This window comes from Pipistrellus kuhlii, unplaced genomic scaffold (assembly GCF_014108245.1).
Source record: "Pipistrellus kuhlii isolate mPipKuh1 unplaced genomic scaffold, mPipKuh1.p scaffold_m20_p_14, whole genome shotgun sequence".
NCBI classification, from domain to species: domain Eukaryota; kingdom Metazoa; phylum Chordata; class Mammalia; order Chiroptera; family Vespertilionidae; genus Pipistrellus; species Pipistrellus kuhlii.
This window is the reverse complement of record NW_023425449.1, coordinates 5268526-5291690: the sequence shown is the minus strand read 5'-3', so window position 1 is coordinate 5291690 and position 23165 is coordinate 5268526. Positions and strand designations below refer to the sequence as shown.

The window sequence follows — 23165 nt, the reverse complement described above, 5'->3', positions numbered from 1 at the left end:
GTCTGCCTGCTTTCAGGCGCTGCCTGCGGTGCCTCTTCTTTCTCTCCTGATTGCTGCTCTGCTGAAGGCCCTGGCACAGGCCCAGCCTGCTTCATTGCAGCGTCTTGAGAAAAAGCCTTTGGAGCCAGGCCTCAGTGGTGGCCAATCAGAGTGATGGATTGCCGTGGTCCCCCGTGGAGGGCTTTGTGCTGTGGCAGTGGCCGGCTCAGCAGTGGTTTGCAGGGCAGCAGCTGGCAGGAGGAATGAACGGAGAGGGTTTTCTGCAGCTGATACACACAGGACAATAGGCTCAGCTGTCCACGCCTCGCCACCTATGCCCTCCACCCGCAATGAGGAGGACCTCCTGCTTGTCTCAGAGCCCTCGGGAACATTCAGCTCACACTGTCACTTCTCTTCCATAGTTAGCTTTCCTTTAAATTCACTCTCTTGCAGTTTCTCTTAGAGAAATATTAATAAAGCAAAAGTCTTGTAAACCGCCCACCTTCCTCCCCGCCCCCCCAAAAAATCACCTGATGAAAAGTTTGACTAAATAGTGGGTGACTGACATTGCAATGCCATGGGTTTGAACAGAGAAGAAATTTCCCCCCGAAAGGACTGGAGGGGCGGTTTTGTTTGCTTTACCCAGGAAGCAGGCTGGCCTCCTGGTTTGAGGGGGAGGGTGAACTTGATGCCAAATAATGTCGAAGAAGGCTGTCAGGAGATATAGTCTGGCCTGCTCCTTAGGCTGAATGGCCCACCTTGTGGGAGTGGTGTCCACTGAATGCCAAGAACAATGGAAGGAGAAAAAAGAATGCATTCCCATAGGAAGTGGGTGAGCCGGTCCACAGGAAGGCTGCTCAGACTCCCAGGGGTGAAGGAGTGGATACTGTGGGAAAACGCCCTCCGGGCGCACTGTGGGGCCAGCCAGGGACCACCTCGTGTCACCCACAGATGTGTAGAGGCATGGTTTTGTCAGAATCCTCCTGGGAACTCGATCAAAAGCAGACAGGAGGATTTATTAGATGTCGTGGAGGTCGCTGTGTGAAAGAATAAGAGGCCAGGTGGAACATGGAGATGATGGTAATTTGGGTGGAACATGGAGATGATGGTAATTTGGGAGGAACATGGAGATCATGGTAATTTGGGTGATATCGCGTCTCCTCTCCCTTGGTTTAGGGACTTGAGATTAATTAAGAAATTTTCTCATCTCACAGCACCCCTGACCTTGCTGTGAGATGAGAGACCCACTAAGCCAGAACTCCTTGGTAAATATATATATATATATATATATATATATATATATATATATATATATATATATATATATATAATTTTAGTCTTTTGCCTCTTGTAGGCATTTCAGATTTCTGTGGCCTTGAGAAACAGCTGTTATTCCAAGATGCTTTTAGTTGTAACATTTTAAATTCTACTAATTATCTGTGTATACAAACACATGCCTGCCCATAAGTGTGTGTGTGCACACATATCAAGAGGTAGAAAAATGGTCTTTTTAGTATGGAACTGCAGTTGATTTTTATGCTGATTTTGTATACAGTGACTGTTAAATTCACTTAATTCCATGCTCCTCTTTTCAGCTGTATATAAACTTCTGAAAAATCCTTACATTGCATGGCATTTTCATTTCTATGTATATGTTTTATTATTTCAGAATTTCCAGTTATCTGCTATAATGTATGGACTAGTCATCTAAATTTTGAAAATATATTTAGTTAAGTAGTAGTTTCAATGTTTGGGTTTGATACCTCCAAAATCTGTATCTCTTATGTGTGTGTTTCCTCTCCCTTTGTCTGTTTTATTCCTTGGTTTTCTGAATTGTATTTATTTTGTCCCCTTATATGGCTTCTAAATAATGGTTATATACTAGACATTGTACATAAGAGTCACAGGCATAACTTGAGGATGGGAATGATGCTATCTTGCCCCAGAGAGAACTTACTTTTATTTTAGGCAAAATAAAATCAGAAGTACAATTTAGCCCTACCTGATTTGGCTCAGTGGATAGAGCATAGGCCTGTGGACTGAAGGGTCCCAAGTTTGAAACTGGTCAAGGGCACATGCCCAGATTGCAAGCTCAATCTCCCATGGGGCACTTGCAGAAGACAGCCAATCAATGATTCTCTTTCATCTTTGATCTTTCTCTCTCTCTCTCTCCCTCTCCCTTCCACACAATACAGTGTACAGGTGATGTGTTGTATGCCTGAACACTGTATAATTTTGTTTGAGTGCCACCCCAATAATTCAATGAAAAGGAAAATAAACCATCATGAATCATTTCAAGGTGGATGTTTTCTGAATCATCTGGATGTGAGCTCTTGTTCCGTAAGAGCTAAGTAGCATTTGCCTCAACACTGCAGTTAGGAAGCAGGTACCTGTGACTTGAAAACCAGAGTATGTTCCTAAGGCTCACCCCCTGTGGACGGCCCAGGACTTTGCCTTATGCCCCAAAACCAAGGCTGAAAAAAGCATCTCAATCTTTTATGGCCACTTCTGTGTTAGAAAGTCCCCCTCTGGCAAAAGCTGATTCACATTTGGATTCACTTTTATCAACCACCATATTGCTATGAATTTCACCCCCCTGGTAATACTTTATTTAATATGTTCTAAAATATCTAGTGATTGAAGCACATTTGAAAAATAACATTTTTTGTTTTGTTTTCTGGCGTGACTTCAGTAAGTGTTGTCTGATGACATAATATAAAACAACTGGAAGTGAAAAATAATTATCTCCTTTTATTTTTATCTCAAGTAGTCTGACAAGTTATACTAGCCTCCTCTAGTTAATCTAATCATTTTCTTTCTTCTTTTATGGTATTTCCAGCTAGTAAACTTTATTGCTCTTTTACTCTTTAAATTTATTTTTTACAAGTTATTTTTCAATTACAGTTAATATACTCAATATTATTTTAGTTTCAGGTATACAACATAGTGATAAAACATTTATTGCTTTATGAATTGATCTTGATCTTCACTGGTTAGTAATAATATTAGAACAACCAGCTATAGTAATTGGTTATTTTCTAATTGCTTATATGGCCAGGTAGATACTTAATCAAATAGCATCATATTTTTAAAAGAGTATTAAAAAAAAGAAAAGAAAAAGAAAGTCTTGAAGTAGGAAAGAGCATTCTGCCAACACTAAAACCAAAGTAAGTTACCTGATGTAGAAAATATATTCTCCCAGGTACCTCTATCATGTAGGGTGTGGTCAGAGGTAAGTAAAATGGCCTCTGAATATGTTTTCAAGAATGTAAAATATTTATTTAATAAATGCTTATGTACATGCGTCACCTTCACCTCAATGAAATGACGAAAAGAGAAGCAACCATTTAATTTTTTTTTGGAAATTGATCCACTTAAATTTAAGAGCTAGAAGCAATAGTGGTTGCCAGTGCCATTTGACATATGAATAATGCTTAAACAGCCTTTAGTCATCTTAGACCAGTGACTAAAGCAAGAAAATCGCAAGGGAGATGCGGCCCACCACAGGAGCGGTGATAACATCGGGTGTCTCTCTTTGGTTTACCTCCTTACCACCTGATTGTTTTATCCTGGGATCACTTTCCCAGATAGCAAGATGTAACTAACCGGTAAACAGATGGTGTAAGTCAATGAATTCTATTACAAACAAATATTCTCATAGTGTGACTGGTAGAAAGTGGATTATGTAAACAAATAAACACTTGCAAATCTTTGTTAGTGGTTTGCATAGTCTTATTGAAGGCAAATCTGGTTTGTGTACTTTTGCATCCGTTAACTTGATACTTTCATTAGAGCATTAAGGTATAAAAATGCACAGAATGCCTCTAATCTGAGCTTTAAAAAAAAGTAATTACGTTCCCTTTCCTTCCAGATAGTCTACATGGGTTGGTGTGAGGCCCGGGAGCAGGACCCCCTTCAGGATTCGGTGTACTCGCCAATATTTCTAGCCTTGAGGGGCTCGTGTCTTTACAAGTTCCTGTCACCTCCAGTAAGTGTTTTTGTCTGATACTTATTGTCCTATGCGATCACAGCAGAGCGATATCGATTTAACACTAAAAATAGCAAGTGGCCAATATTTTTTGAAAATCACCTATAGAACAAAAATAGAACACCGTCCAAATGTTTTTGAGTACCGTATTTTCCGGCGTATAAGACGACCCCCTAATTTTACAGTTAAAACATAGGTTTAGGCCTATATTCGCTGTATAAGACTACCCTCCACTTCCGAGGCAACACCAGTTCTTTTTTTAATAGACCGCCTCTCTGACTCTGGCCAATCTATTAAAAAAAGAACTGGTGTTGCCTCGGAAGTGGGGGGTAGTCTTATACAGCGAATATAGGCCTAAACCTATGTTTTAACTGTAAAATTAGGGGGTCGTCTTATACGCCGGAAAATACGGTATGTCTTGCTAATTATATGCATTCTGTCATTAAACATTACTTTATAACCCTTGAGAAATCTAGAAGTCTTTTCTATTTAGGCACTTATGATAGGCAAGATATGTTTATGGGGCACAAGTCTGTCTACATCAAATCAACAGTATTTTTGATATCCTCTATGCTAGTCATCGGGCTTTTTATTAAATATGTATGAGTATCTCTTGCACCTAATATCTTGCTTTTGAAACAGATACCTTCTATAATTATCATTTTCAATAAATATTTATTAGATATAAATATCAAATATCAGACCACTTACAGGTCTAATAATGGAGAGGGCCTTGGAATATCAAGTCTGACTTGCTGTTATTTTGAATGTCTCTGTGTATATGAAGTTATAATACCAGGGAGGCAGAGAGAAAAGCCATTCATGTGTATATCCTTTACTATATTACTACTCTGAATGATTTCCTGTGATTGGAAATATAGGTGTATGGTTTACATTTCAGTAAGTGAAACAATTTCACCATCGTGTTTGTACATTCATAATTTTCTAAGGTGTTCACAGCTTGGAATGACGACTAATATAAATTATGTCTTCCTTTGAAAATTCAAATCCATGTTGCTATCTGGTATTCCTCTTTGTAGGTAATCAGTGGTAAACTTAAAAAAAAAAAAGGGGTGTGAAAGGTAAATACTTATTATTGATCTGTAAAGAATACACATATTTAAAATATGGAAAGATACTGGGCATGTTGAGATTGTTGCATGTAACATGAGATGTTTGCTGAAAGAGGAAAACAAATAGTAATAAGGCTGAGAAGAGAGGGAACCACAGCATTCTACATGAACACCTATAAGAGTTACAACCGAGAGACTCTCTAGCCAGTGGTCGGCAAACTCATGAGTCCACAGAGCCAAACATCCACAGCACAACGATTGAAATCTCTTTGGAGAGCCACATTTTTTAAACTTCAACTTGTTCTAATGCCACGTCTTCAAAATAGACTCGCCCGGGCCGTGGTATTTTGTGGAAGAGCCACACTCAAGGGGCCAAAGAGGCGCATGTGGCTCGCGAGCCACGGTTTGCTGACCCCTGTGACAGGTTCCTCTAAGCCCCATACTATGTAAATAACTTGACGAGGGAATAGGAGCTGTCTTTCTAAGACAAACGGCACATTACTTTCTCATCTTTTAAAGGTGACCACGTGGGATTGGACCCGCGCAGAGAAAACATTTTCCGTTTATGAGATCATGTGCAAGATTCTCAAGGTATGATCAATAGGTAGTAAAAATGTTAATTTTCCCTCAGCAGACAGTGGTTTAGCTAATAAGTAGAGTCTGAAAAGCAATGATGCATGATTATAACAGAAAATAGAAGACACAGGCAGATAAATTATAGGTAGGGTGTCCAAAAATGTGTCCATACGACTTTGAATAATAATAAAGGTGATGTTTATTGAAACACAGTTTATTTTAAAAATTGAGCTATCAGCGGTTAACACTGTGTATACAATAGAATGCAGAGAGGTGTGTGGGCACCCTCAAATTGGCTTAAATAATTGTTAAGCAGGTTTTTCCGTTTCTGAAAAACAAGGAGGAGCTTGGCAGAAATCCATTGAGGAAGAAGGAGAAAGTGCAATTGGAAATAGCCTGAACTTAAACATCTGTTACTACCATCGTTTTTGGCTGAGTAAAATATGAGAGAAACATTTGGATATATTTGTTTTAGAAAAATGTAGAAAATATAAAGGCATGTGCAAAGCAAGCTAATTTGTGTGGGGGGTGTTTTTTAATTATCAGGGTTGGGTTATCTCTCTGAGTATGCAAAACAACATACAATTACTTTTTATTTAAATTTCTGTACTATACATAAATTTGCTGTGATAGCAAATCATCCATAATTCTTCATAATTTCAAAGGGTTTCTGCAGCCATTTTTAATAAAGGAAATGGGAATACTTATATAAAAGCTAAATAATAGACTATCTTTAGTTTCTATCTTCAATTTCTACTTAACAAGTAGGCTTGTTAAGGTTGACCTTGTTTGTGTAATCAAGGAGAACTGAGTTCCCTGTGCTTCATGTCAATTATTTCTCTTCCAGTTAAAGACACAGTAGATTAGAAAATGCTGGAACATTTACAACACAATGAAATGTATCAAAAGTGTCGGAAAGCAGAGACAAAGAAACATGATTACCTCAAAAGCATTCATAATATTTCCCCCTACTGAATAATTCCAAATGAAAGCTGACATTTACAATAGCACAAAAGCTAAATAAAAATATAGGTCATTGTTTGATCATCACTGTGCATGGTTTTAGTTTTATTGTGGGATTAATGGTAGAACAACTCTGATATGCTTGAATTTATTGTTAATGAGAAAAAAGTTCTGGAAACTTCTAAAAGATGTACTGGTATCTGAAGAAAAAGAGAGATCGTACTCAATTTCCCTTAATAAAAATAATTACCAAAATGACTAATAAGATTGCTTTCTCTCTTCTTTTTTTTTGGGGGGGGGGGCGGTTATTGTTGATAGTATTACAGATGTCCCCCAATCTCTCCACTCCCCCACTCCGTTTATCCTCTTCCTCTCAGCCTTTGCCCCAGTCTAGGCCTTCACCAGACTAATGCCTGTGACCATTGGCTATACATATATGTATATAAGTTATTTAATTAATCCCTTCCCATCTCCTCCCACCCTGAGATATGTCAATCTGTTCCATGTAACCAAGTCTCTGGACCTGCTTTTTTCATCAGTTTATTATGATCATTAGATTCCACATGTAAGTGAGGCCATGTAATACTTGTTTTTCTCTGACTGGCTTATTTCACTCAGCACAATATTCAACAGGTCCATCTACGTCATTACAAAGCAGAAAATACCGTCCTTTTTTATAGCTGTGTAATATTCCATGGTGTAAATGTACCACAGATGTTTTACCCACTCATCTACCGATGGGCACTTGGGCCGTTTCCAGATCTTAGCTATTGTAAATAACTCTGCTATGAACATAGGGGTGCGTATATTCTTTCTGAATGGCATTTTGGGGTTCTTAGAACATATTCCCAGAAGTTGGATTGCTGGGCCAAGAGGTTGTTCCGCTTTTCATTTTTTGAGGACACTCCATGCCGTTCCCCATGGTGGCTACAGCAGTCTGCATTCCCACCAGCAGAGTGCTGGGTTCTCTTTTCCCCACATCCCCGCCAGCACTTGTTCGTGGATTTAATGGGAGCCTTTCTGGCAGCTGTGAGGGGATAGCGCATTGTAGTTTTTATTTGCATCTCTCTGCTGACAGGCACCGCTGAGCATTTTTCACATGTCTGTTGCCCATCTCTGCATATCCACTTTGGCATGAGGTTGGTGGTGGTGTCTGTGCGGTGGAGAGCAGATAAAATAACATAAGAAGGAACAGAGGAGAGCCATGGAAGGATTGCAAGCATGAGGGATGAAGCGTTTGGCTTTCTAGCTCCAGAGCTAAGATAGGATTGGGAGGGTGTAGGAGGAGCAAGCCAGGGGCTTCCAAGTGTGCAATAGGATAATCCATCATCTGTGTAAGTCTTTGTATGCTCATCACCCCAAGTTCAGTCTCCTTCTGAGCAGTGGTCATGTTTCATGAAGGCTTAGTGATATGGTAGAGCATAATCTTTCTGACTGCCATCTCCAAACGCGCATTCGTAGACACCGAAGGAAGGTACGAGCATGTTAGCAATCTGAATTGATGTTTGCCAGCCCGGGTAACTCCAGGTTTCCATCAGGACAGTGACCTCCTGGACCAGCGGAAGCACTGTTTCACTGTGCAGTCCGAGGCCGGGGAGGACCTCTACTTCTCCGTGGAGTCAGACTGTGACCTTGCCCAGTGGGAGCGAGCCTTCCAAACAGCCACGTTTCTGGAAGTGGAACGGATCCAGGTGAGAGTCTGCAGAATGTTAGGATCTGGGACACGGAGACGCATGCCCACCAGCTTCGAGTTCTCATAGAAATTCAAATGAGCACAACAGCACCATTTTGGGAATCTTGACCTCCTTCTCAAATACGTTCGATAATCAGCCATTGTGATTGAACGAATAGTAGCGCAGCTCTGAAAACACATTTTTAATTTCTCTACAATTGGATCTCTCGAGGCTATTTCCTATCACTCATCAAAAATACATTGGACATTTTAATTAGAATCCGTTCCACTTTAAATCTAAAATGAACACGCTCTGATTTTAATTATACTTCACAAGACTGTTTTCTGTTCTGCAATCATGACCACCTCATTTTCAGCCAAATGGCTTCATTCACTCACAATGCTTTTTCTTGCTAGAAAGCCTTCGCTTCCTTTCTATCCAGTCTTTGAAACTTTCCTCATAGGTCATCTCATCTGTGAAAATTCTGCTGACTTCCAGTCTACCCTGCCCCCTGACTACCACTACTCCTTGTACAAGAGTGCTGTTCAATATGACTTGATTTTGTCACCAATATTATTTCCTGAGCTCTGCTCACCGTCTCATCGCGGAGTGAAGTGTGCTTGACATTGCTCACACTGAGTTATAGTTTGCTTGGAATAGTCTATCCATCTACCAACATGTACAATGATGTACAATGCATGTTGTACATCACAAGTATTCAACAGATGCCTATTAATAAATGTTATTTCTTAAGCATGACGTTATATCTAGATCAAACTTCCAAGAACCTTCAGCCTCTCCAATTTATAGAACCGTGAGGTGGAACAGGCTATGAAATATTGGGCCTGCCTCTCACAGCCACCGGAGATGTATGGCAAAATGGAGTAGTTACCGTGCAGTTGTCCCATTCAGAACCTGGACATGAATAAACACGAAAGTAAATAGTTACTTTGGAAACAGATTCCTGATGAAGATAATATAGCTGTGAATAATTCTGGAATGCTTGTCTACAATAAGAGACTTAGATGCATATTTTTTTCAATATGTTAAACAGATTTGTAACATCTATTAATTTTTTTTTCCTGACTACAATCCTATCGTTAGGACATCAAGTTGCACCAGGATGACAATTCAGGGAAGAGGACAAGAAGAGACTCCTATTTCACTTGTTTCATTTATCAGTTGACATTCTCTAATAGCTTTGTGGATTCGCCTATATTTAAAAGCATTTAAATAACTGAGAAATGTTGTCTTAACAATTTAACTGTATAGAATTAAATTTCATATTTCTCAATTTGTATTACATCTATTTATATCATGTCATTTCTACATAATAATTATTGAGACAATGTAATTTAATTAGTAATTCTGAGCTTAAAGAAGTAAATGTTCCATAATATTTAATGTTTCGTCCTCACATATTCTTTTTAAATGATAGTACTGGAAAGTACCAAACAATTATGTCTAAATTAAAGGAAACAAATGGCCTTGAACTTTACTTAATGTTCCTAGTAGTATTAACAAAGTAGTAGTGGATGGATCAGAGCAAGGACTATGTTCAAGTGGTAAACCAATTAAATCACACCCAAAATGAACTTAAGTTTGTTTTCTAATCCACCAAAAATTAATGCCAAATGAATAACTTGGCATAAGTTACAACTTTCCTATGTAAATTAGACTTAAATATAGGAATATAGAATATAACTTTTTGGTGAAGGCAAATGCATTTATTATTATAGTGAGATGTGATTAATTTAATGGACTTTTATACACAGTATTACAAAACCCGATATAATGTAAGGCTTAAGACAGATTTCTCTCCTTCCTTTTCTTTCATCTTGTTTAATTGCAAGTATTTTTTAATTTTAATTCCCACTAAAGTTTGCAACTGAATGCAAATAAAACTGGACTATAGACATAAAAATGTATCCTGTTGCATATAACCTAAAGTTTTTATTTCATATATGTTATTCTTGTATTTCAGTATCTCAATTTCATTAATCTTTCCAAATTTTTTTTTATATTAATATATTGAAAAGTCACCAAATGTTGATTTCTTTTTTTTAATTATTTTTAATTTTTTTTTAATTAATTAATTTATTTTTTTTACATATTTTAATGATTTTTTTGCCCCCCTCCCTCCCTCCCCCATATCCCCTGCCTCCCCATAGTTTTATGTCCATTGGTTGTACTTATATGCATGTATACAAGTCCTTCGGTTGATCTATTATCTCCCCCAGATCCTCCTCCCCTCCCCGCTGTAATTTGACAATCTGCTTGTTGCTTTACTGTCTCTATATCTATCTTTTGGTTCATCAGTTTATAATGTTGATTTCTGAAGAATCAATCTGTTTATACAAATAATAGGCGAGTGGTAAATATCTTTGGGAAATAGTTTGCGTCACATGGATGAGCAGAAAGAGACTGTTTTAGGCCAATATATTTTTTCACTGTTGTTTCTGTCTTGGTTACAGAATCTGTGTTTGTGTGCCTGAAAATTCTCTTTAAATAACTTCTATAAAATAAATATACCAAGAATTTAACACCTTAGTCTTTAATAATCCACTTTTGGCTCAATGAAAATGCAGGGGTAGTTAGCTGGAGGATATGACAACTTAATCTTGCCTACATCTAAAAATGTTTGTTCCAGTTTTATTGCAAATATAGTAAAAAGAGTCTGTGTGGTACATGATAAAAACAATCCTTTAAAAAAGATTGGAAACTTGGTCCTGCATACCCCTTGGCAGGTCAAAAATCACTTGGATTCTTTCTTTTCTTTCTTTCTTTTTCTTTTTTTAAAATATATTTTATTGATTTTTTTACAGAGAGGAAAAGAGAGGGATAGAGAGTTAGAAACATTGATGAGAGAGAAACATTGATCAGCTGCCTCCTGCACCCCCTCCCTTCCCTCCTCCCCCACTGGGGATGTGCCACAACCAAGGTACATGCTCTTGACCGGAATCGTACCCAGGACCCTTCGGTGCACAGGCGATGCTCTATCCACTGAGTCAACTCGGTTAGGGCGGATTCTTTTCTTTATTATTAACATTATAATGTTGATAATACTGTCTTCCTTACACAATTACTGCTGAAAATATTAACTATTACATAAGAACACATTACAGAAGCTTTCACAGTGTTTGGTAACTATTAGCTATTAATACTGATCTTGGATCCATCACACAAAAAGTAATAGTGTTTTCTGTTCCATCTAGTGCAAGACATATGCATGTGTATTAGAAAGTCATCTGATGGGACTCACGATCGACTTTAGCACAGGATTTATCTGCTTTGATGCTTCGACAAAGGTAATGAGCTCTGAGAAATGTTCTGCAGACATTTTAGTTAAAGAATGATTGAAATAACTTTGAACTCCTGTCAGCATTTTAATTATCTTATGTCAAATATAAGATTATCAGTTTTGTTAATAAAAGTTAAATTGTACTTTAATCTTTATAGAAAACAAAAGTTTAAAATTGGAATGAAATAAATGGGTTGGCACACAGCATTAGAACTATATAAACTGAATATGAATATATATTCTTTTTTTCTTTTTTACTAAAGCTATGGCCTTATATTGAGGAAGTTTTCCTCCTCAAAAACATTTTTTATCAAAATATTCCTTTGATTATTTTTCTTTAGCAACATCTCAATTATCAAAATGGGGAAAGTATATTTTTATCTTTATAGGTAAAATGTTAGACTTATACCAGTAGAATGGGGGAATTTGAGTGTGAAGTTTCTAGCTGAGGAGTATAATCCTTGTAAATACTTAAAAAGGTTTTGTGCTGTCTGACTGTGTGCCTTTTCCACAAAGGTTGTGTCTCTGGCAGGACTGTATACTGAATGATGAGAGGCACCTTCTGAGCCAGGCGCATCTCAGATCACTTCAAGATAAACTCACCCCTCCCCACCGCTAATCTCCTCCCAGGAACTGGCCTCACTGCTGCAGACTCTGACTTGGGGCTCTGGTCTCCACATAAGCCATTCTTCTTCCCATAGGACATATAAATTCCTTAGCTCCACCCCACTTCCCTCTATATCAGAGTCAACACACTGATACATTCCTTCTCACTCATTTTAAGGACTTAATGGCAATCCTCTACTAATAAAAAAATTATAAATAATTCTAGAGGCCTGTTGCATGATATTCATGCAAGGACAGGCCTTCCTTCCCCTGGCTTCACACCCTGGCCAACTGGAGCCAGCAAATCTTCACTTCTGCTGCAGCACCACTCCAGTAGCTCCCTCCACCACCCCCCTTCCCCTTCCCTGCTCCATGCCTGCATATGCAAAATAACCTCCATCTTTGTTGGGTCAATTTGCATACTCATTCTGATTGGCTATGGGCGTAGCTGAGTGATGGTTAATTTGCATGTTTCTCTTTTATTAGGTAAGCTATCATAATGAGTTTACATAAAATGAATTTATGATAATGAGATACAATGAACTTATATAAAATGAACTTATATGATATATAATAATGAGGTATAACGAATTTATATAAAGTGCCATTCACTTATCTATTTATTGATTAAACATTTATTATTTTTCAAGGCGAGGTCAGTCACCACCTGTGCCCTGCCTCAGGTCAACCAGAATGAGCTGCAAACTAATCTGTAGATGGCTGCTGTTTATGCTGCCTTGGAAGTGCCCCAGAGAGGCCACACTGCAAACTAAGTCCAGATGCAGCTAGTGCTGGGCCTGGGGCCACTGAGTGAAGGGTATGGGGCACTCTGAGGCCAGATGCTGCTTGTTTGATAAATTTTAGAGAAGTCTGAAACATGAGCCAAGAGAGGCCATTTGTAGGGACTTACGATAATTTTATTTTATACTTTTTAAAGTGTGAACTTTTAAATTAATATTTATTTTGAGTGGCTTCTGAAGATACAATGCTTTCAGAATTTTCAAGTTTTTTTTTAATTGTTGTAATACGTTTTAGTATAAAATTTTCTGTTTTAGCCATCATTAATTGTACATCCAGTGACATGAGTTAATTTGCACTATGTTTCCAAAACTTTCCATCACTCCAAATGGAAACTCTTTAAATCATTAAGCAATAACTTCTATTTTTCTCAACCCTGCAGAACAGCAAAACAAAAACAGCCAGGATCCAATCACATGCTGTCTACAAGAGGCTGACTTTATATATAAAGAAAGATACAAATGGGCTGAAAAAAAATGATGTAAAACTATATTTCATACAAATTGAACCGTAAGAGAGCTGGGTGACTTGTGCATGTTTCTTTTTTCCCTGTAGGCTGTACTTTGGAGGTATAAGTTTTCTCATCTTAAAGGCTCTTCAGATGATGGCAAGAGCAAAATCAAATTTTTGTTTCAGAATCCAGATACTAAACAGATTGAAGCAAAGGTAAGCCCAAGTTCATCATATAAAACATCTCTAACTACACTAATACTGTTAAGAAGCAAAGGAGAGAAAATTTAGAAGGATCAAAATACATTCCCTGTTTACCTAATGGCCAAAAGAAAACAAAAATTTTAATGGCTAGTTTCCACTGAAAAGCATAACTTAAAATAAATTACACTCAACAATTATATTTTATTTAATTCCTTAGGGGCTTTATTTGTATCATACTACAACAACATTATAGGAACTAAAAAAAAAAAAATCATTATTTTGTAGTTTCATTCACTAAATAATAATTTTAAATGCTTAAAAGTTTCTGATTCTCTTTTATCGTTATTTATTCCATTTTTAATATGAATAAAAATCTTTAAAGAATCTTATTTTATGTCAACTCATATTTGCTCATGTTATGTATTAAAATGCATGCAAGAATGAGTTTTTGCTTTTCCTCATGCAAATGTTTAGTATTTTTAACTATATTAACTATGTTGTTTTTTAACTCATCTAAAAGATTCACTACTTTATTTTTTAGAAACTCATATATTTTAAATATTCAAATTTTGAGTTATTTCCATTATTTTACTATGGAATTCACAATAACAGTGTTTGGGTCGGAATGCATCATAAGTATAGTATTCCATTGTGGAAGAATAGGTAAGTAATAAATACCAAAGTGAAGACGTAATTGTTACCTGTGGGCTCGCCACACAATAGCTGTATTATGATGAAGTGCATTCTCTTGATACCTACTTTGTAAAGAGTTTTTATCATAAATGGATGTTGCATTTTGTCAAATGCTTTTTATGCATATATTGACATGATTGTGCATTTTATCTTTACTTCACTTCGCATAATGTTCTCAAGGGCCATCCATTGTGTTGTCAATGACGCTCTTTCCTCCTTTCTTATGGCTGAGTGGTATTCCATTGCGTATTAGTCCCACATCTTTTTTATCCAGTCTCCTACCACAGGGCACTTTGGTTGTTCCCACGCTGTGGCTACCGTGAGTAATGCTGCAGAGAACACAGGGGTGCACACGTCTTTGTGTGTAAATGATTGCGAGTTTTTCAGGTAGATACCCAGGAGTGGAGTTGCTGGGTTGAATGATAGCTCTATTCTTAATTTTTTGAAGAATTGCCAGACTGCTTTCCACAGTGGTTATACCAGTCTACATTCCCACCAGCAGTGCATGACTTTCAACAACCAAGTTCAACAATTAAAACTACATACATGTAAAATTCATGAAATGCATTATTTTTTGAAACAGAGCCATGTGGCTCCTCATGTCATGACCACTCGTGTCCCTTTTCTGTCAGTAATTCCTATTCAGTGTCCTACGCCAATGAATAACTTATTCTGAGAAAGTAGTAAAAATGTTTTCTAAAGTCATTCCAATCCAAATTTATCATTTGAAGTATGTACAAAGCAATAAAAATACTTTTTAAAGTACACCTGTGGTTCTCTTTGAGTTATATTTGATCAAGAATAAAATTTTATTCAGGCCAAATACACTTTTATGCAGCATTTATCAATACTGAAATGACTTTAGTGAAGGATAGTATGCATATTCCTTCATACTAGTTCTTTTTTGTTTCCTTCTATTTATAATATATTTTATTGATTTTTTTACAGAGAGGAAGAGAGAGGGATAGAGAGTTAGCAACACCAATGAGAGAGAATCATCGATCAGCTGCCTCCTGCACACCCCCTACTAGGGACATGCCCGCAACCAAAGTATATGCCCTGGACCGGAATCGAACCTGGGACCTTTATTCTGCAGGCTGATGCTCTATTCCCTGAGCCAAACCGGTTTCGGCTCATACTAGTTCTTAGATCACCATGTCTTATAGTAAAGCTGCAATATATATATATTAACGTTACATATTAAACAAAAATTGAACACTAGAATTGCCATGTATTAGATATAACTGGCGACAGTTAAGTTTATTGCACTTGAAAAAAAAATGTCTATTGTCCACTCTTATGGTTTATTATCGAATTTTTTAAGTAAACTGTTTATATTTATTCCATCTGACCCGCGTCTTTTCTCTCTGCAGGAGCTCGAGTTCTCGAACCTGTTTGCTGTTCTGCACTGCATTCACTCCTTCTTCGCGGCCAAAGTAGCTTGTCTGGACCCGCTCTTCTTGGGCCATCAGGCTCCTGCCTCTGCCGCGGCCAGTTCCGCTACCGTGAGCAAAGCCAAGTACACGACCTGACGCCCTGAGCTGTGGGTTGCCGCTTCCCAGGACTCTATACGTAGGTGAACAGCTTCATCATTGCAGACCTTGGAGAGACAATAATATCCTCAAGTCAAATGGAAATTTCATCAGGAATAAATAAATAAATAAATAAATAAAGGGATCTCCGAAGCACTTCTATTTTGGAAGGGCTCAGTGAATAGTCCTAAAGGAACAAAGCAGCTCGTTCTTTCCCTCGGGTGATTTGTAACCAGTGTACTGCTTTTGTCAGAAGTGGAGAAGAACAGAAGGAACGATTTGAATTATGTAAGTAATGTAAAAAAAATTGTACAGTCTCTATAAATAAAATAAAAATACCGATCCAAGAGTTACTCCTGTATTTTAGGATATTTTGTATGCAGAATACATGTCGGTTCAGGTCATGAACGAATGCCCCATGATTACATCATGAGTGAGTGAAAGGAGGCAAAAAACATATGGCAGCAAGGACACTAGCATGTGGACGAGGGGGATGTTGGGGGGGGTTTCTCATCAAAGGAAAAAACACACACTTTCATTTGCTGCTGTAGATTTCTCCTCGTGTTATCTTTCATGGTTTGGCACTGGCACTCCCATTTCAGCTTATTGTAAGATGTTTTTAAGAACTGCAAAAAGCTAGTAACATGGACCTGGAATAGACGGATTGTGAAATGGACCGTTTCCTCCTCGGAGCACTTATACCCAAAGTGTTATTCATGGCCAGTGGCAACCCAATATGCCAAAATGTGTTAATTTAATTATGAATGAAGGCAACATTCCCGAACATCTTTTGTCTTTCGCTTAAGGAGATTTATATTTTACCTCATGGAATTTATTTTCCAAGTAAAGTTTCCTAAACTTTCTAGAAAAAAATAATATGAACAACTGTGGTGTAAGGAACAATTCTTTGTAATCCTAATCCTAGCTAATCATAAGCTAAAATGTTTCTAGAAAGCAGTCTCAAAGCTATTACTCATGTTCATTAAATATTTTCCCCATTTTTTAGTAACAATGATAACGTAAGATTTGAAAATTAAAAATTTAAACTTCTATTTTACCATGTCATGACAAGTTATTATAGAATTCTAAACAATGTGGATTCTTTCAGGTATATTTTCTTGGGAATATAGATATGAAGAGGCTGGAAATTTTAAATCACTGTGAGGGGAGGGGTAATTCATGACTCAGATTTTAGATCTTATGTAACAATTTGCATCATGTGGAAAACATTTTTACCCTTCACTACAGCTCTACTGAGATCTGCCATTAAACAACCAGCTGGCCATTAAAAAAAGGAAAATACACTTTTTTAAATTCACACCAATATCCCCAACTAAATAAAAATTGGATTATTTCTACATGAAAACGACCAAGAATCTAATAAAGGAGTTCGATTAATTTTTTAAATAAGAGAAAAATATCACTCAAGAGGGGAAAATAATTTGTAAAAAGGCACTACCATTATAATTAAAATTTAATATCCAACTATTTCTATCATAGATTTTCAATTTACTTTTCATCTGATCAGTTCTAAATCACATCAAACATTTTTTTTACATGATAAGTTTCATAATTATACATGGGCAAGTGTTAAGCTGGGCCTCCAACACATTATTAAGAGAACTGAGGGAAATTCAACAATAATTAATATAATTTATTTTGATCACAAAACTAAATATATATCCATAATGAGGGTAATGCTGTGGAAATACTACTCATTATTTATCAACCAGACCCAACGGTCATTCAAAATAAGAAGCCCACCAAAGACAGGCTTGACTGGGGTGCCATTGAAGTTACCGAGAAAAACAGGAAGGCATCTACCCTAGAGGGAGGTGAAGCAGCAGAGAGCAGCCAGTTCATTACGGAATCTTGGCTACTAACTAAATGTTACCCTGTTAACATCTCTGTGACATCAGTGTGATAATCCAGTCTACATGGAAATATGAAATGGGCAAGATAGCGAAATAGAAACGTGTAAAACTTTATGTTAGGGTCATGTAATTATTGAAAAATGAACGCTAGATTTCTAAAAGCTCCATTTGAAATATACAAAAGGCAATGTATTTAAATATCTTTTTTGTTGCACTATAACATTATTCTAGCCTGTGCTTGTGGGTATGGTGAAAGAAAAGGTGCAGTGAGGCATGTGTCTCCTCATGCCACCAACACACACAGATACAAACACCTATATGTATGTATATACATATGTATATATAATGACGTTAACCACAGATTATATGAAAAATATTTCAAAGATGTATACGTAATATCTTTACATTTGCATTGTAAATTGTAACTTGAATTAAAATTTATGATGATACTGCGTTTATTTTTGATACTATTGATTAAAAAAAAAGGCCTAAATTACTACATTACATGATTGGGAGAGCAGCCGCCTATTAAAAATATTATTCTACTTTTCACTGGTTAGCAAGTAGAAGATAACATTTTCTTTTACAATGCAAATCGTAGCCACTGTCATTTGTTATAACTTGGATTCCTGAATGAGAGAGCTTAGACATGAAAAAACACTAAGGTAAATCTCGACTTCTCATGGAATTTAGTTTCAGAAGCATTGGAAGTATTCACATTAAAACCTAGTTCATACTAGAGAATATTTTGACAGCAGAATGTTTAATTTTGTGTTAACCCCTCCAGTGCCTTGGTATGTGTGTGTGTGTACATGATGCATGTATACATATGTTTGTATGTATACATGTGTATGTATTTATACACACTTTTAAAGGGTTCCTTATAATTGTACATAGTGCAAGCTCAAAGAGAATATTGTATTACAGATACTAAGGTTAGATAAGGGAGTTTAAGTATTTCCAATTTTGCTAACTACTATAATAATGTACTTTGCTTGATTTAAAAAAAAAAACACAATTAATTTAAGCTGAAGTAAATGAAAGGGGCATTTTATATTTGTTATATTGGAACAAATCTTTATTTAAAACTACTTTCGTAGATAATGTAAGTATAATGGGTAGCCTAACATACATCATCCAACACTTTTTAAGGGAGAATAATCAACTAGTAATTTATTGCCCATTTTCCAGGCTTACGCCAACTTATAGTTTGAAAGCCTTTGCTCGCAGAACTGTCATCTTAGCAAGTAGAAAAGTAATTACTTAAAAATAAATGTCAAGTCCATAATAACCATGGAAGCAGAGAAAGCATTAATTTGTACATTGACATTTCCCTCATGGATGACAATGCTTGCTCATACACTTTTGTCTACTTTGAATGCTGGATTTGAGAAAAGCTTGATTTGTTCTTGTGAAAAATACTGATTTCAGGATTCAGAATTACTGCTAGACATCAGCAGAATGGAGAACCTTAAAAGCACAATGGCAATCTTGTGCTTTCCTTTTTTTAAGGTAAGTGTAGATGCTCTGACATTAAAAACAAGCAGTTTGCCACTCTTACCTCTTCTGTACTCATGAGCTCTCCTTGTCCCTCTAAAACTGTGATTTATGATTTATTCTGATTCCTTCATACTTTACAATTATGACTCACTTTTTTTGCACATTGGAAGTTACTTTGGAAGATAGATAAAATGTTGTAAATGTTATATATTTTATACATATGAAAATAAAAGGAAATACCAGAAATATGAAATGTAAATATATTTATTTCATTTTTTTTTATTGTTTTGGTGGATGTTTGTAAATATAAATTAATATCCGTGGCAATAACTTGTCACCTTGTTCTTTAAGTTTATTAACGTAATACTAATAAAACTGTATCTTTTTTAATGGAGCATACGAAAAAAATAAAAACGAACACTATTTACTACGTGTATCTTTTCACTTCTTGGGCGAGACTTGCATGGTTTACAGACGTGAAGAGCAGGCTCCTGAGAGCCAGAGCTGCAATGCACAGCAGCAGATGTGAGCTGTCTGCCTTGGGGGCTGACCTCTTGGGACATGCCCTGTCCTGGCTCACCAATATTTAAGAAGGTAAACTATCTGAGCTCTAGTCTAGAGATTGAAGAAAGTTGTTATTTGACCAATTACTATAACAGCCAGAGTTACGACGTTGGAAAGCATGGGACAACGTTGATCTCATCATGGTCCATTATAAGCTAGGTCTATAGAGAAGACTGCCTGACAGGGCATCGCGATCTGGTCACTGGTAACTGAGAAGCGCTCATCACTTCATGTCATACAAGGCCACCGCTGTCTTTAATTACAGTTCTATCAAATGTTGATCACATAAATCATTTGAAAACAAGTGTAATAACTATATTATGTTTTCTATTGATAAAAATTTTAAGAGTATATGCTCATCATAGGTAATTTAAGCACTTAAGAATACAAGACAAAATAAAAAAGTTATAGATATTATATTAAATCTCCTAACCACAAAATTATGCACTATTCATTTTAGGTAAATGTCATCCTACACATATGTCTATGTTTATATAGAGGTAAAAAACCAGTTTGTATACAAGCATATGAATTTAAATGCTTGTGAAAATATATTCCCACAAAAATACAAAATAAAATAGATAACAATGCTTGGGAGGGGGGTATATATGAATAAGAATTGCAAAGTATGGATTTTTTAAAAAGTTAACTACATACAGTTGGCCCTTGGCTGATGTGAGGGTTGAGGATATTGACTCATGTTGAAAATCTCCATATACATTTTGTTTTCCCCAAATCGTATCACAGCCATTCCTTGGTATCTGTGGGGAGGGTTAGTTTCAGGATCCCTGTGGATACCAAAACCCCCTTATGCTCAAGTCCTTTATATAAAACTAGAGGCCCAGTGCATGGATTCGTGCACCAGTGGGTCCCTCGGAGATGGGGCTGAAACCAGCTCTCTGACAGCCCCAGCCTCTCCCAGCTCCTCTCGTAGAAACACACTGGCTGCATCCTGAGGCCCGAGAGGCTGTGGGGTGGTAGGCCCCCAAGACCGGGGACATAGCTGAAATAGTCCCCCCTTAGCTTATGAAGCAGGTGTCAATAGGAGATGCATTTCAATCCCGTTTCTCTCCTTGACAGATCAGCAACCGAAGAAGGTGTGAGTGTGTGTATAGTTCAGCTGGGCCCCCTCCCGCTTTGCTTCAATCAGGCCAAATGGGGAGACGTTTACGGAGTTCAAGCCTTTTCACTGCTGTCCAGCCATAAGTCAAAGCCAACAAGTTGTCAGTTATAAAAAAGTTATGAGAAATTCTGTTTCAAGGTAAAAGTAACCCCCGGGGGTTAAATTAAAGGAAAAAGGAAATCTAGCTGAAATAGAAACTGGCGAGAGCCAAAAGAATCCTATTTTCTTCTTGAATAAGATGAAATTTTTATCATCTAGATCCATTTTTTTTTTTCATGACTGAGGTTAAATCGTTTTCCCATCTCCTGCCACCGGCTTTTTGCTCTAGTTTTGTATTATCTTAGAGGGCAAAGCCAGGTTTGTACATAAGGGAAGTGCTGTAAAATCAAATATTTAAAACTTCACACTCTACATACTTTTGAATTTAAAACAAGGAAAATTATATCAATACTCATTAATATTTACTAATCACTTTGGCCATTTGTAGTGTTAAATATGTTATTAATATTGTTTTCACTGTTATAGTGACAACTCATATATTTTTAAGTATGGTTTAACAAAATCTCTGATTCTCCTGAAATTTAGCCACATTCCATTTGTCTTATCTTAATGTGTTCAGTTGTGGTCCTTCATGCTATTGCTTACCTGAAAATGTAATCCTATTCAAGGATTTCTGGTCCATAAGAAGTCGGGGGCCAATTTTTATAGACTTTATATTTCTCAGCTTTTATACCCTCTCTCTAATAGAGGTCACAAACTCAAAGCCCTGGGCCTTTCACTTTTAAAATTTAATAAGCTACTAGTATTTACAAGGTAGAAAATTTTACTTTTTATATCCACCATTTATTGAAAATTTTGGCAAGTTATTAACAAGCCCACATTTCCACAGGGCAGCAATCAGCTGAGGGGACCCATTGGATTCCTAAATTCTGATGGGATTCTACTTCCCACCATGCCTCCTGGGTGCGGGTTAGTTACTTGTTATTCAGTAAGGCGTCCATGCACCCGGTATTCCACATATGTGGAGGGTCTGCTTTGGAAAACCAACAGTGTCTCATGGGCTTGAGTGTGAGAACATCACCCATGCAGGACAAGGCCCAACAATGAACAGAACAAATGTCGTTTGCCAACTTACAATCAACTGGAACCACACTCTGAGCTTCCATTAGCGCTTTCCTAATAACAGGCAGCTCGATGTGGGGAGGAAGCGCTGACCTCCGGGAGCTCCCAGGTCCTGAGTGCTGCTGCCGGCCAAGCTAGAATGCGCCTTCTTTAATCAGAATAAAACGATCATGGTTAATAGAGCATGACTAGTATTTCTCACAGTTCTAGCTGGTTCCCAAACCTCCTGTTTCTGCCGCTTTCAGAACCAGGCTGAGCAACCAGGCTGGGCTCTGCTTTTCCTGAGCAGCCTGAGCTGGCTCTGGGCACCTGGGTGAGCGGGCCACCCCCCTTTGCGGACAGTGAAAAGAGCAGGCTTCTTCAGCACACCAGCACATCGCAGTTAAATGCATATTTTTTGGTCACTCTCTAAGCAGTTATCTAAGAAGGGTTTTGGTTTTATCTTTAAAGACTGAAATTTTCAAACAAATTTCACCCTAAACCAGCACTTTTAAAAATGTAGAAGTAACAGAAAAACAAATTGAAACATGGATGGTCCCAGATGACTGGACCGGGAGACACATCTAGTGAGCGGAGAGCTGGTTCATGGAATTGTTTCAACGTCATTCATGGGCCTCCTCTCTGGTCATTTTCTGATCCCTTTGCGTTCCACTGTAGGTGCACACTGCCCTCTGTTGGCAAAGTGTTCAAACTTAAACGTGTGGGGCTTTAGTTAAGACATGAAGATCAGAAGAAAAAAAGTTAATCATGAACAAGAATGATTTATTTTAAAATAAATCAAACTTTCAAGTACTCTGGACATTGTTCGTGTGTCTTTTATTGTCTAAGTATAGCAATAAGCCATAAAAGCCAATTTCTTCCTTTTCACTCTCACTCCTACAATTACTAAGCGAAACTTTACAGAAAGAAAACCTAAAATCAAGGAACACTTAAAGAGATTACACACACACACAAACACACACACACTCACTCCTCCTTAATAAGTCACATAGCCCCTGCCAAAGAGGCAAAAATCAGTACCAAATGTAGGTGAGGAGATGGAAAAATGGAACATATGAATGCTGCTAGAAGGAATATATACTGTTACACTGGGAAACACATTTGCGACATGTCCCATGACCCAGTATCGCCTTTATGTACACACTA

The 23165-nt window shown here is 37.3% G+C and overlaps 1 protein-coding gene across 2 annotated transcripts in view; it reads left to right on the top strand.

Annotated features, from left to right (window-relative positions):
* SNTG1 (syntrophin gamma 1) overlaps positions 1 to 15955 on the top strand; it is a 102363-nt gene extending 86408 nt beyond the window's left edge. For both annotated transcript variants that reach the window (XM_036437574.2, XM_045581303.1), the window contains 6 exons: positions 3851 to 3967; positions 5560 to 5631; positions 8118 to 8270; positions 11468 to 11560; positions 13513 to 13623; positions 15678 to 15955. In XM_036437574.2, the coding sequence (XP_036293467.1) occupies positions 3851 to 3967; positions 5560 to 5631; positions 8118 to 8270; positions 11468 to 11560; positions 13513 to 13623; positions 15678 to 15836 (705 nt within the window). In that variant the 3' untranslated portion in view covers positions 15837 to 15955. The remainder of the gene's footprint in view (positions 1 to 3850; positions 3968 to 5559; positions 5632 to 8117; positions 8271 to 11467; positions 11561 to 13512; positions 13624 to 15677) is intronic.
* The last annotated feature ends 7210 nt before the right edge of the window (positions 15956 to 23165 follow it).